At 34.8% G+C, this 14,930-nt stretch overlaps 2 protein-coding genes across 2 annotated transcripts; one reads left to right on the forward strand and one right to left on the reverse strand.

Annotated features, from left to right (window-relative positions):
* The first annotated feature begins 7,471 nt into the window (after positions 1 to 7,471).
* On the forward strand, positions 7,472 to 11,533 carry LOC120332416 (uncharacterized). The gene is made up of 3 exons (XM_039399654.2): positions 7,472 to 7,603; positions 8,946 to 9,190; positions 9,803 to 11,533. Exons 1-3 carry the CDS (start codon positions 7,475 to 7,477, stop codon positions 10,128 to 10,130), a joined length of 702 nt encoding a protein of 233 aa, XP_039255588.2. The 5' UTR covers positions 7,472 to 7,474; the 3' UTR covers positions 10,131 to 11,533.
* A 1,170-nt stretch (positions 11,534 to 12,703) lies between these two features.
* Positions 12,704 to 13,858, reverse strand: LOC120332369 (mitochondrial protein C2orf69 homolog). The gene has a single exon (XM_039399603.2). It carries the CDS (start codon positions 13,815 to 13,817, stop codon positions 12,810 to 12,812), a length of 1,008 nt encoding a protein of 335 aa, XP_039255537.2. The 5' UTR covers positions 13,818 to 13,858; the 3' UTR covers positions 12,704 to 12,809.
* Positions 13,859 to 14,930: the final 1,072 nt, after the last annotated feature.

The following is a 14,930-nucleotide window of genomic DNA, read 5'->3' on the forward strand; positions in this document are numbered from 1 at the left end:
TTGATATCCGCATGCGATAAACATATCCAGGCTCGATGGTTAACATATTGGACTAAGTGTTACCAATACTATTATATTTGCAGCGCTGAATACCCCATGTCGTCTCTTCAGAATATATCATTTGGTAGGGGAACTAAGGATGTTTTCCCGGGCATTGATTTCCTTTTTTATTTCCGTAACAATTACAAATCTGCAAGTTAAAAATGACGTGAGGAATTTATGTCGCCGCTCAGACACTTCTTTCGCTCAGACAGATATTCAAGAGTATTTGTGAACATTGCATCTTTTAGATAAGTTGGCGTCCTATTTTTCAGATTTAAGTTCTGTTTCTAAAAATAGTGGTGAATGAAATAACCTAATTGTCATTGTGCCTTCTGCGGACTTTTGGTTTAGTCATAGCAATCAAAAATTGATACAGCAAATGCTGCTATAAATTAGCCTAAAATTAGCTATCAGTAGTTTACCTATAAGTGGTACATGATTTATTACTTGTTGGCTGTTTGACTGAGAATGCTACGCGCTGTGTGTTTTGGTATTTACTGTTGGATTTGTATCGCGTAATACCAACATGAGCAAGGCCCATCCACCGGGATCAAAGAAGTTTATGGATAAGGATTGGATTGCATACCGTGTTTTTGCATAGACTGTTATGAAACATTCAATCTATTTACAAAGCTTGTTTATTTAGTAACAATTTTTTGTTACTGTGTTATTTTTGCACAGAAATTGAACTACAGCATCACCAATGTTCCCTCTAATTTTTTGTAGTATGTGTGCGCAGGAATTTTGGTGTCTGCGCACTTTTTTGGAAATGACTAATATTTGTGCAAAAACCAATGAAGAAATTTTGGCGTTCTAACCGGGTAATGGGTGGGCCAACAACAAACTTTCTCAACCTGCTAACCGAGAATATTGTTACATTACATCGAAATACGTCTGTGCGCAGCCTCTGAAAGCTGTGTGCGCGCGCGCACTTTAGAGGGAACACTGAGCATCACCATTTCGACAAGTGTTTTTTATTCCCTATTTCCATAGAAAAAGCACTGTAGTGTATTTATTAAATTGTATTTATAAATTGGGACCCACCGAGTGTTTATGTTTACACAAGTTTAATGCCCGAACGATACCCGTTCGTGTCTTCGTCTTTTTTATTTTAAATATATGTTTGTGTTGAATGTGGGTTGTATATGCATGTATATTGTCACGGACCATGATGTTGTTACCGTGGTTGTAGAATGAATCAGAAGACTCAAAGGTTCCGGATTGGTTGTTTATTGTTCGGCAATTCCAATATCAGACTTAAAACAACATAAACAGACAACACAACAAAATATAACTAAGGAACCGAAAACACGACCGCCCGCCAGCGCGGCAGCCGGAGAAGAGAGATCGAAAGACAGTTTTTGCCTCACATGTAGTGAGTGGTCGGAGTCCAAATCCGACAAAACAGCATTAAATAAATGTCAACATAACAGTCTACGGACCTTTCCCCGAGTATCGACTTCCTTGTTTATTTCGTGACATTGGCCAATCAGCAAGATGCGAAGAGTGACGTAACAATGCCCCCCTTTTCGCATCCGCTCAGACACTTTTCTCACTCAGACAGATTTTCAAGGCTGGTTGTAAACATTACCTCGTTTTCGCGTTTTTGAACTCTATTCGTTAGTTTTTAGTTGTATTTCAGAAACTTAAATAAAAATCAGATGATTCAATGATCACGCTGTCTTCCTAGGAGTTTTAATTTAATTGCAGTGATAAAAATTATTGTAGAAATAGCTGTGATAGACTAGCCTGAAATTCTTTACCGGTACTTTTAAAAAACAGTATGTTGTATGCGATGAATCATAATGATGGTTTGAAACACATACCCCATTTTACAGGCGCCAACTCGCAAAAGCACTCTTAAAATAGCCCTGAAAATTTTGCAATGGTAAAGTATAGGAAGAATTTTTCGAGGGTCAAAGGTCGGGGAAAGGTCCATAAACATAAAAATATATATATACACAAAACATAAACGCGGACACTTTAGTCCGCGACAATATCTACAAAGATTTTGCCAGTTTCCCCGATTTTCTCTTCTTCTGTGTGTTCATTGTTTGTGTTTCGTGTATGATTTTTGTGTGGGAAAATCTAAATATACTTATACTTTGAATGAAAATGATAGTTTTTAATGCGTGAGCCTGTTTGTAAGCGCCAACTCTCCTGAACACTCTCAAAATCAGCGTTGAAAATGTTGCATTGATGAAGTATATATATATGATTCTATTACAAAAAATCGTTTTGTCGGCAGTTGACAATATCGTTATAATTCAAAGTATGAGTCAAAAGGTTACATATACCATACTACATAAAATGCCAGAAAACTGAGCGCAAAATATTTAGAACATCTGAAAATAAATTTGTTTTAGTGACGTTTTATTCCAAATGGATGATAACTGCACGCAAACTCGCGTATCGTCATTTTTTTCCCCCTTATTCAAGTACCCAAGATTGTGTTTGTAGCAATCTTGAACTTTTTATCCTATTTAACCCATCTTTAAAAATAGATACAGTAATCACATTTTCGTAATATATTCACTTGAGCGCATTCTTCATACCAGGTCAAAGGTTATTGAAATATGTTATGTCATGTTTCCATGAATAGACAATTTTGCAAAGGAATGCGGGGAGCAAGCGTCAGTATCGCCATGGTTATATCGCGTTGTGGGATGTCAGAGGCGATAATATTTATGATTCTTTTCAAGTGGCATTCATATAAATAAACATGTCTATTTAATCGATATAGCAGGCTTGATTTTATGTCAAAGGGCCATTTAAACATATAACAAAGGCGGTCTCGCGAGCCCTGCCTTTATTACATTCTTTGAGTAAAATTATACCCGGCCTTTTGTCTGACTTTAATTGTTAGCTAAGGCGCTCTGTCGGCGAAGGAAGTCGGCATACATCTGGAGGCTGAATATCATATGTTTATGATTAAAATTGTATCAAATGGGAATGTTTTTATGTAATTATGAAACATGTTAAAGGTTGGACTAAATGACCTTGCGAGCCACAATTTTTCCGACTTCTTACTTGTGAGAGCTAGCACCATTTTACGGTTAAAAGTCTATCTAAGTGGGTTTATTTAACAAAAATGAAGAAGCCAAAACTTTTTGTGGCAAATAGGAGATATAGGCTATTTGCAGGTCACTCGAAGAACTGCTGTACTTGCTTATGTTATAATTCTCTAATAGTTAAAGGCAGTAAATATTTTGTCGGAGTCAGGAAAGAGTAGTTATGTTGCATAGTTAAAGTTATAGGATTAACAGCTGTCTTGTTAGCATAAGATTTAGAATGTTATTATTACCAAACAATTGGCTTCTAATAAAGTAATATGTTTATCTGGAAAATCATAATCTTGGTTTTCTGTTCTGCAAAAATGACTTTGACTTCTTGATTAATGAAAACTTTGACACAGACTCTGGGTTTGAGACTCTAATGTATTCTATTTTTAATCAGAATACTTGGCGCAATTTAAATAAATGCAGTTGCTATTTAGGTTTAAAATAATATGGCCCATACTAGGTAACTCGAACGAAACTGGCGATTATGTGAAGGAACAGTGCTAAGGGAGTTGATTAGAATAAGGAAACACTACCACAATTCGTCTTACCAGAACTAATAAATAATGTTCTAATGGTGATAGACACTGCATTTCGCGCGGGCCCAAATACCTAATGAAATTTTCAGATATTCTTAATGAGAATGCTTAGTCAACTCCAAATGTATTTTTTTTTTCAGTTTCCATGAAAGATTTTGAATTTGATGTCAAAAATTTCCCCTTTTGGAGAGTTTGAAAAATGTGACTCTGCAATCAAGACAAACTTGCCAATCTTCATCCCTGCAGCTGTGATTGCAAGTCAATGCAGCATGACCAATCAGAACAATTTTACTCCAATTACTTACTCACTATATCATTCCTATTTTCCAGAATAAATATGACTTACTTGTTGGCTGTTTGACTGAGAATGCTACGCGCTGTGTGTTTTGGTATTTACTGTTGGATTTGTATCGCGTAATACCAACATGAGCAAGGCCCATCCACCGGGATCAAAGAAGTTTATGGATAAGGATTGGATTGCATACCGTGTTTTTGCATAGACTGTTATGAAACATTCAATCTATTTACAAAGCTTGTTTATTTAGTAACAATTTTTTGTTACTGTGTTATTTTTGCACAGAAATTGAACTACAGCATCACCAATGTTCCCTCTAATTTTTTGTAGTATGTGTGCGCAGGAATTTTGGTGTCTGCGCACTTTTTTGGAAATGACTAATATTTGTGCAAAAACCAATGAAGAAATTTTGGCGTTCTAACCGGGTAATGGGTGGGCCAACAACAAACTTTCTCAACCTGCTAACCGAGAATATTGTTACATTACATCGAAATACGTCTGTGCGCAGCCTCTGAAAGCTGTGTGCGCGCGCGCACTTTAGAGGGAACACTGAGCATCACCATTTCGACAAGTGTTTTTTATTCCCTATTTCCATAGAAAAAGCACTGTAGTGTATTTATTAAATTGTATTTATAAATTGGGACCCACCGAGTGTTTATGTTTACACAAGTTTAATGCCCGAACGATACCCGTTCGTGTCTTCGTCTTTTTTATTTTAAATATATGTTTGTGTTGAATGTGGGTTGTATATGCATGTATATTGTCACGGACCATGATGTTGTTACCGTGGTTGTAGAATGAATCAGAAGACTCAAAGGTTCCGGATTGGTTGTTTATTGTTCGGCAATTCCAATATCAGACTTAAAACAACATAAACAGACAACACAACAAAATATAACTAAGGAACCGAAAACACGACCGCCCGCCAGCGCGGCAGCCGGAGAAGAGAGATCGAAAGACAGTTTTTGCCTCACATGTAGTGAGTGGTCGGAGTCCAAATCCGACAAAACAGCATTAAATAAATGTCAACATAACAGTCTACGGACCTTTCCCCGAGTATCGACTTCCTTGTTTATTTCGTGACATTGGCCAATCAGCAAGATGCGAAGAGTGACGTAACAATGCCCCCCTTTTCGCATCCGCTCAGACACTTTTCTCACTCAGACAGATTTTCAAGGCTGGTTGTAAACATTACCTCGTTTTCGCGTTTTTGAACTCTATTCGTTAGTTTTTAGTTGTATTTCAGAAACTTAAATAAAAATCAGATGATTCAATGATCACGCTGTCTTCCTAGGAGTTTTAATTTAATTGCAGTGATAAAAATTATTGTAGAAATAGCTGTGATAGACTAGCCTGAAATTCTTTACCGGTACTTTTAAAAAACAGTATGTTGTATGCGATGAATCATAATGATGGTTTGAAACACATACCCCATTTTACAGGCGCCAACTCGCAAAAGCACTCTTAAAATAGCCCTGAAAATTTTGCAATGGTAAAGTATAGGAAGAATTTTTCGAGGGTCAAAGGTCGGGGAAAGGTCCATAAACATAAAAATATATATATACACAAAACATAAACGCGGACACTTTAGTCCGCGACAATATCTACAAAGATTTTGCCAGTTTCCCCGATTTTCTCTTCTTCTGTGTGTTCATTGTTTGTGTTTCGTGTATGATTTTTGTGTGGGAAAATCTAAATATACTTATACTTTGAATGAAAATGATAGTTTTTAATGCGTGAGCCTGTTTGTAAGCGCCAACTCTCCTGAACACTCTCAAAATCAGCGTTGAAAATGTTGCATTGATGAAGTATATATATATGATTCTATTACAAAAAATCGTTTTGTCGGCAGTTGACAATATCGTTATAATTCAAAGTATGAGTCAAAAGGTTACATATACCATACTACATAAAATGCCAGAAAACTGAGCGCAAAATATTTAGAACATCTGAAAATAAATTTGTTTTAGTGACGTTTTATTCCAAATGGATGATAACTGCACGCAAACTCGCGTATCGTCATTTTTTTCCCCCTTATTCAAGTACCCAAGATTGTGTTTGTAGCAATCTTGAACTTTTTATCCTATTTAACCCATCTTTAAAAATAGATATAGTAATCACATTTTCGTAATATATTCACTTGAGCGCATTCTTCATACCAGGTCAAAGGTTATTGAAATATGTTATGTCATGTTTCCATGAATAGACAATTTTGCAAAGGAATGCGGGGAGCAAGCGTCAGTATCGCCATGGTTATATCGCGTTGTGGGATGTCAGAGGCGATAATATTTATGATTCTTTTCAAGTGGCATTCATATAAATAAACATGTCTATTTAATCGATATAGCAGGCTTGATTTTATGTCAAAGGGCCATTTAAACATATAACAAAGGCGGTCTCGCGAGCCCTGCCTTTATTACATTCTTTGAGTAAAATTATACCCGGCCTTTTGTCTGACTTTAATTGTTAGCTAAGGCGCTCTGTCGGCGAAGGAAGTCGGCATACATCTGGAGGCTGAATATCATATGTTTATGATTAAAATTGTATCAAATGGGAATGTTTTTATGTAATTATGAAACATGTTAAAGGTTGGACTAAATGACCTTGCGAGCCACAATTTTTCCGACTTCTTACTTGTGAGAGCTAGCACCATTTTACGGTTAAAAGTCTATCTAAGTGGGTTTATTTAACAAAAATGAAGAAGCCAAAACTTTTTGTGGCAAATAGGAGATATAGGCTATTTGCAGGTCACTCGAAGAACTGCTGTACTTGCTTATGTTATAATTCTCTAATAGTTAAAGGCAGTAAATATTTTGTCGGAGTCAGGAAAGAGTAGTTATGTTGCATAGTTAAAGTTATAGGATTAACAGCTGTCTTGTTAGCATAAGATTTAGAATGTTATTATTACCAAACAATTGGCTTCTAATAAAGTAATATGTTTATCTGGAAAATCATAATCTTGGTTTTCTGTTCTGCAAAAATGACTTTGACTTCTTGATTAATGAAAACTTTGACACAGACTCTGGGTTTGAGACTCTAATGTATTCTATTTTTAATCAGAATACTTGGCGCAATTTAAATAAATGCAGTTGCTATTTAGGTTTAAAATAATATGGCCCATACTAGGTAACTCGAACGAAACTGGCGATTATGTGAAGGAACAGTGCTAAGGGAGTTGATTAGAATAAGGAAACACTACCACAATTCGTCTTACCAGAACTAATAAATAATGTTCTAATGGTGATAGACACTGCATTTCGCGCGGGCCCAAATACCTAATGAAATTTTCAGATATTCTTAATGAGAATGCTTAGTCAACTCCAAATGTATTTTTTTTTTCAGTTTCCATGAAAGATTTTGAATTTGATGTCAAAAATTTCCCCTTTTGGAGAGTTTGAAAAATGTGACTCTGCAATCAAGACAAACTTGCCAATCTTCATCCCTGCAGCTGTGATTGCAAGTCAATGCAGCATGACCAATCAGAACAATTTTACTCCAATTACTTACTCACTATATCATTCCTATTTTCCAGAATAAATATGACCGATTTGATAGTAAATATGTCAGCTGGAGTTTCAAACGAAGAAATTTGTAATTTTGCTTACGACGGACAACAAGCTCTACTGCAATACAGAATATCACAGAAGCCACAGTTTGTCAATATTAAGGTGACTTCTCATTTTCATTACTTATCGATCTTAAGATCGGTAAGTATATTGATAGGTATTTGTCTGTATGTCTGTGTGTGTGTCTGTTAGATGCACGCGATATCTCACGAAAGCGAGATTGAATCTGCTCCAGATTTTGCATGTGCATTCATCTTATCTCGGACCAGAAGCCTATTGATTTTGGGCGAATTATGTCGTATAATTAGCGAGTTATCAATCAATTATTGATATAGTGATCTAGATTTTTGTAAAGCGAGAGAATTTTGAAACCCGCCGAGTGTGTGTGTGCGATGCGCAGTGCGCAAGTTACAAGAGCGGATGAATCGAAACTGCAGTTTCTGTTTTGGGGGATCCCCTAACTATCGATCGATAAGTCTTCGGTTTCCAACCGATATTCTCGTTTTATATTTTAATTGGTAAAGATGATTCAAGATTCTTGCAGTATACACGCATATATTATGTCAGGGGTTCTCAATGTTTTGGTGTTACTATTGTTTACGGAACCCCACAATAAATTTATAAAAATAAAAAAACACATTGTTATTTACCGATTATTGCTCCTGAGTAAACTGAAATTACTTTATTTAATGATTCAAATGTATTCGCTGCTTAGTTTTAAAAAAAAATATTCCTCTGAGTTTCTCTCACAGAGCCCTGGGGCTTCGTTTGGTTCACTTCAAGAACCTATGTATTATGTTACGTTTCATTTGACCAGAATCAAATTCCTTCCTACAAACATATTTTAGTTGTTTAGTTACTTATATTTTTATTATATATTTCTGTGGTATATTTACCAGATAAATTCACACAAGCCACTTTAAATATATAGGAATTAAATTTGGTAGAATAGTAGCGCTAGGGATGAACATCATTTTGATTAGTTTTCGTTTTTACAGTGTCAAAAGTTAAACTAAGCCATAATAAAATAAATTCATGTGAATATTCTGTTAAAATCTTTCCTGGACCAAGAATCACTTATAAATGCAATTGATCCGAATTTGTTTGAATTTCCAATAATATGCTTTGGGCATTTCGGACTGTCACTCACCATATAGGCCTACATATGATAAGTATCAGAATAGCTAATTAATAGTACCAGTATGAGTGACAATTATTGCTGTTTTATTAAGCCATGTCTTGTTTTGTCTGAAGAAATTAGACTATGATCTATTGAAAGCTCACAAATATACTTGCCATTTCGTGGAAAGAGATTATGTTATTCTTATTTAATCATTCTTCTTATTTTACAAGCTAAGAGTTATTGGGAAAGTATGGTTCGCCATATAATTACCTCATTTGATCTTTCCCTTCAGGCAAATAAGAAAATGTTTTCCTATTTTAGGACCAAACAGATCGAACACCACTACATTGGGCAACGTCTGCTGGGAAGCGAGACATTGCTGATTTCCTATTGGACAATGGAGCTGATGTGAATGCAAAGGATGACAGTGATTGGTCAGCTCTTCACATTGCTTCGTCAAATGGGAATGAAGAGATCGCTTTTGCACTGATGTCAAGAGGTGCTGCGATAAATGCAAGAAACTCAACAGGACAGACTCCTTTGCATTATGCTGCATCGAGAGATCGGTAATTTTGTTACTCAAAATTTACTTCGTGTACTATTTGGTTTTTTTTTATAGGCAATATAAATGAAAGAGGGTTTTTTTCAATAAATAATTTATATAATTAAGATATACAGTAATACTAAACAAAATGCCCCATATGCTCAAGTAGTTGGTCAAATAAAATGGGTCTGGTTTGAGAATAAGAATGTGGAACAAATTATTCGCCCCAGATGGTAATGAACATGGCATTTTTGATTTCCTTCATTAATTAATGATTTAAACAAGCCACAAAAAGCAGTTATTCAATGTTCTAAGCTACAGTGGCTCTTAAATAATGCATTTTATTTAAAGATAATAGTTAATATTAGAGACTATTCCTTGTGTAACAAATGAAAAACCTGTGCATTTATTAAGCATCTTTGGGTGAAGGTATCGGATCTTAATACCAGTGACAATTTATTCAGAATGTATTTGAGGGGACATAAAACCCACTTTGCTTCCATCTTTTTGCCTGTCACACTCTCATGTAATAGAATTCTTTGTGACTTGGGGTATCCTGCTCATCTCAACTTTCTTTTACCTAGGATCATGTATGAAAAATTATTCCATTCTGACATGATATTTGCTTTTACAGATACAAAATTGCAGAGGGTTTACTCGCCCGCGGGGCAGAAACAGACGTAGCGGATCATCTCCACGCAACACCGTTACATCGAGCTGCTTCACGAGGGAACACTAAGATGGTGAAGCTACTACTTGCATACAACACAAACTACAATTGTACTGATTCAGAGGGGAACACTGCTCTACATTTAGCTTGCGAAGAGGATCGTGTCGACATAGCACAAACACTCATCTCAGCTGGCGCTGATACTACAATTCGTAATAAAAATGATAAAACACCAATAAGCCTGGCATCAGACACGACACGTGGTATACTTAGGCGTGTAAGAGAAGCGTAAATAAACACTATTCATTTCCCTTTTATCCCCGGTTGTTCTAATCGACTTTTAAGTGAGTACTTTATGTCAAACTAGAACAGCAAACTACCCATGGGTCTACTAATCAGTCCAGCTTTCAAAAAAATTTCATCTCCAACTTCAAACCAACTTTTAATAACAAAAACTTTCAAGAATGCAAGCTTTCGTGAGCAGACTTTATAACCTTTATCTGAAGAAAATTTGTAGACTTGTATGATGTTAATTTAGATTGTATTCAGAGCCTGCTTAAATACCGGTAATCAATTTATTTTACTTCAAAACAATATTATCCATCACGTTTTTGATTTTATACCACTTTTTCGTTTGATAATTCAGTTATGACGCATTCTCGCCGCTTATTGAAACCCTGAATGAGCACATTTTGTATTCCCCTCAATTAATTTTCTATGCCCGCACCTAAGAAGCAGTAGCTACATAGCATTGCCCACATTATGTAGATAGATATGTATTCTTTATAGAGTCCCTTAGCATATATTGGAATATAAATGTTTTGTGTTGCTTTTGAAGTTTTCGTAATCAGTCAACTCAAGTGTGAGCCATTAACATGGGCAACCACTATTGGGAGCAAATTTTGTCCAACATGTATTTGAAGATATTTCATCTATGGACATTCTTTGATACGACATCTTGAAATGCTGTGAATTCCTATGATTTTTAAGTGTAAACATTCAAACTTTGAGTCTTTGCATAGGGAACTGACTGGTTACCGGACAAAAGGCCATGGTTTACCATATAATAAACCTGTCTCAACAACTTTTTTTCCCTTGCTTATGCTTAAATATTAAAATCTCATCCTAGCTTATAAAGCATTCCACTACTTAGAGCAGGGCTTCAAACTTTTTTCCGCTGTGAACCCTTACATTTTAATTTAAAGTTGGATGAACACCCAAGTGTTTATTGGAGATATCCAAGTTAAATCACTTGCTGTCTTAATAGAATTATAGGACTCTTTAATTGAAGTGTATTCAGTATTATATTCTTTTTGGACTGCCAGTAAGGTATGCCTGTGGAGGCCCTGATTTAGAGATACTAGCAATTTCCTATAGAAAATGATAACAATAGTGTTTGGAAAGACCAAAAAAAAAAAAGTTTGAATTCATGGCTACGGACTGAGAAAACATAGATTACAAGCTTTGCTACTTTTCTATTTATAAGTGCTGATAATTTGTAATTGATTGGTACTCCTGTAATGGCAAGAAAAAGATATCCATAGGTCTGCTTCGTCGCTGAATATTGTGCAATTTCTGGATAATCTTGCCTATTTATCCCACACAACGCACATTCACAATTGCACAAGTTTCACTAGTTTATGTGTGTACAATGTATCAGGTTAACATTGCTTATTAAAATAGAATTCAGATTATTGTTGTGTGTTTTGCTTTACTGAACTAAATGGGCAAGGCAGTCATTGTAGAAGCATTATGATATTGTTGCAAGGGAACCGTATAAAGAAACTAATCCATGATACAATGTATGAGGCAGAAATTTTGAAATAAATATACGTCTGAGATGCCAACTCACTATTTAAATATGGCGCACTTTACAGAATGATTCAAATTAAATGTTTTCAAAATTTGAAGTCTTGCTACTTATCGATCTCGATCGGTAAGTATGTTGATAGGTATTTGTCTGTCTGTTAGACACTTTTGTATGTTACGCGATTTCTCACGAAAGCGAGGTTGAGTCTACTCCAAATTTTACATGTGCATTCATCATATCTCTGACCAAAATCCTATTGATTTTGGTATATTATGTCGTATAATTAGCGAATTATTAATTAATCAGTAATGGGACACGTGGTGTCGCTATTGAGTCAGAGCGAAGGATACACGCCACTGGATCGATAAGTTGGCGGTCTCCAATCGCTATCTCGTTTGAATAATTATACAGAACAGTTTCACTTTATCAAACGGAACAACTGAAGGAATGCAAAGTTGATTTAATTTCTGAAAACTATGGGAATAATAAACCAATCAAATCATGTTGATAGACAAGTGGTTTTTCAAGCCCTTTATGTGATTTGCTAAGCCTTGCGCTCTGCAAAAATAACTAGCTACAAATAACAGATAATGCGGTGTATATTTTATTCATTGAAAAATAAATAGGAGCGTAAATATCCAAAATTAGAGCGTAAATATCCAAAATAAAAAAATGTAAGTATCCAAAATAAAATCAAGTCTATGAGAGGCTGTGGTTCGCCATATGATTTAGCCATTTTTTCGTTCTACCTCTCCTGTACCCAACAGTAGGTCCGTGACATCTTATAAGATCTCGACTCACAAGGACAATATTGAACAAATTTTTTTAAATTACATTTTAGGCAAATATAATCTACGGTAATTATATTCAAGTATAACCAAATAACTATAGTAAATTCAGAACAAACTCGAAATTGTATTAATAAATATTATTTCGAAATCTATTCAGAAAGGAAATTATTTGGTTTCAGCATTACTGTACTGCTGTATTATTTTTGTTTCACTCCCATAAAAAACATGCATAACCGTTTTCTTTGTAAAAGTGAAGGTAATCAATGATTTGATTGGCATCTTGTATTTTTCACAAATTTCAGAATAAATAAATATTATTTTTTGATCATATGATTCATTTCGGGCAGTGATGGGCATTGTTTTATTTGTTCTACTCCCCGTCGAAAACATTCATAACTTCGAAATGTTTTCTTAGTGAAGCTTCTTTATCTATTATTTCATCATCATCGCCGGTATCAAAATGCAATTTTTCGACAAAATTGACACCAAGTTCTGTCAAGCCTGACACAAATTCTGCTTCTTCCTCACCTTTCCAAGGATGAATTTTATCTTTGACTTGGTACGGTGTAAGATGGATGAAAATTTTAATATTTTTACTCCATTTCCCATTTTTTAAGCTTTTTAAAACATCTTCATCCTTTACCCAAATGTCTTTTTCACCACTGTGTCCTCCATCCAGCCAATATAAGTTTTTAATGCGACTGATAAATGGTAAAACGTTACCAGAATTTTGATTATCTTCAACATCATTGTCAGTTCGTGAAAATTCTGCTACTTCATATAAAAATTGGTTCAGGACTATACAGCCTTTGCTAAAAGCTGATAAAGTAATAGTGTAATCATTATTCAAACTTTTAGAAGCATTTTTGTCTTTGAAAATAAGTCCATGCGCGTTTGTAAATAGTTTTTGAAGATGTAGTAGTCCATTATAATCGCCAGTGTACTCAGGTATTCCAAATAATCCTTCGCTCTTGACAAAATTTTTATAAATGCTGAATGTTTTATAAATTTTCTTTGAAGGTGAAATAAGCCATATATGGCTTCCTGAAAATTTTTGTGAAAATAATTCAACAGTTTTTTCATAGCTAAACTCTACCCATTCTTTGCTATTATGATGTTCTTTCATATTCTCTTCAAAATCTTGCACATCTCCAGGAAAAAATATCACATTATTATTTGATTCATGTTTGTTATTTTCAATACCCGAAGGTGGGCAGTATAATATTGTATTTTTTCGATCCTCAAATCCACTGACATTCTCCAGTATCGTCATTTTCGAAGATCCAGCGGCCTCCATTATAAATCTTGAAGAAAATGAACGTTTTGTGCACCCAAATACAAGCTGAATAATTAAAACCAGATATCTGGAACTGCACATTTGTATGTCATTTTTATATATAAAAACTGTAAAGCAAAAATAGAAAATTATCATATTATCACCAAAGTTACCCCAGCCCACACTCGTTCAGCCCACACTCAGTCTGACGTCAAGGGGTTAACCAACTATTTTACCACTTTATAAACGTTAATACATAAAAACTTGGTGGCTATGACAAAATAGAGACCATATTGGATACGGTATACACAGCGCAAATGCAATACCAAGCACGGACCAGTTACCCCTAGTATGGCCTGTCAAAAACGAGTGTGGGCTAGCGTCGTAGGATGCCAGCCCACACTCGTGTGTCGTGTGAAATTGATTTTGTGCGAGAGAATCGCTTACATAAATATGTAAATCCCATCCTAAAGTGGGACATAAAGACAAGATAAAAAAATTGTCGGCCTGTCTCTCCCTTGATAAACCGTAACCAAATCACTGAGAGGCGGTTGGCGACTTGGCACCTTTTTTTTTTTTTTTTTTTTTTTGTGCCAAATAAATTCCAATGCCAAACGGAATTTTCGTATTAATATTTTGGTATCAAATCATTTTATTATAAATATATAAATAGATAATTTTTTTTGTTTCCATGTTTTTGTTTATCATTTTTTAATTTAATCCCATTCGCCCCAATACATATGAATAGTAAAAATCAAAATAAAGACAAAATTCATACCATTACCATGATGTCATTATTTTAATATAATCCAATATATGTCCAAAAAAGTTGAGTTAATCCACATGTAAACCACTCAGCAGTTAGTTGAATATAATTTTAATTTACAGGTAATCAGTTTTTATTTTAATTTTTTAGTTAGCATGAAAAATACAAGAATACAAAAATTAGACAGAGAATATGGAAAAATCCACGCTTTCATATTGGGTTTTTCCCATTCGCCATCTATGTTTCATAGTCGATACATCTTCCTCTTATGAAAATGATGTACAGATAACATACTTTCAATAATTTTCAGAGTATGGTGTTGCATATAAACTTACATCATGATTGACCTATGTAAAAGATCATCCATGTGCTCATATAACAATAATTCATGTCTTTCGCTTGCTTTTAGTAAATTTAAAATCCCTACCAGTTTACACTTGAAAATTGAA

This window comes from Styela clava, chromosome 13, assembly GCF_964204865.1.
Source record: "Styela clava chromosome 13, kaStyClav1.hap1.2, whole genome shotgun sequence".
In the NCBI taxonomy this organism is placed as follows: domain Eukaryota; kingdom Metazoa; phylum Chordata; class Ascidiacea; order Stolidobranchia; family Styelidae; genus Styela; species Styela clava.

Bases quoted from the DNA above. Each gene is read 5' to 3' on its own strand.
- LOC120332416 (XM_039399654.2), top strand. From the start codon at position 7,475: ATGACCGATTTGATAGTAAATATGTCAGCTGGAGTTTCAAACGAAGAA. The intron at 7,604-8,945 runs GTGACTTCTCAT...TTCCTATTTTAG, and splicing joins CACAGTTTGTCAATATTAAG to GACCAAACAGATCGAACACC. The intron at 9,191-9,802 runs GTAATTTTGTTA...TTGCTTTTACAG, and splicing joins TATGCTGCATCGAGAGATCG to ATACAAAATTGCAGAGGGTT.
- LOC120332369 (XM_039399603.2), bottom strand. From the start codon at position 13,817: ATGTGCAGTTCCAGATATCTGGTTTTAATTATTCAGCTTGTATTTGGG.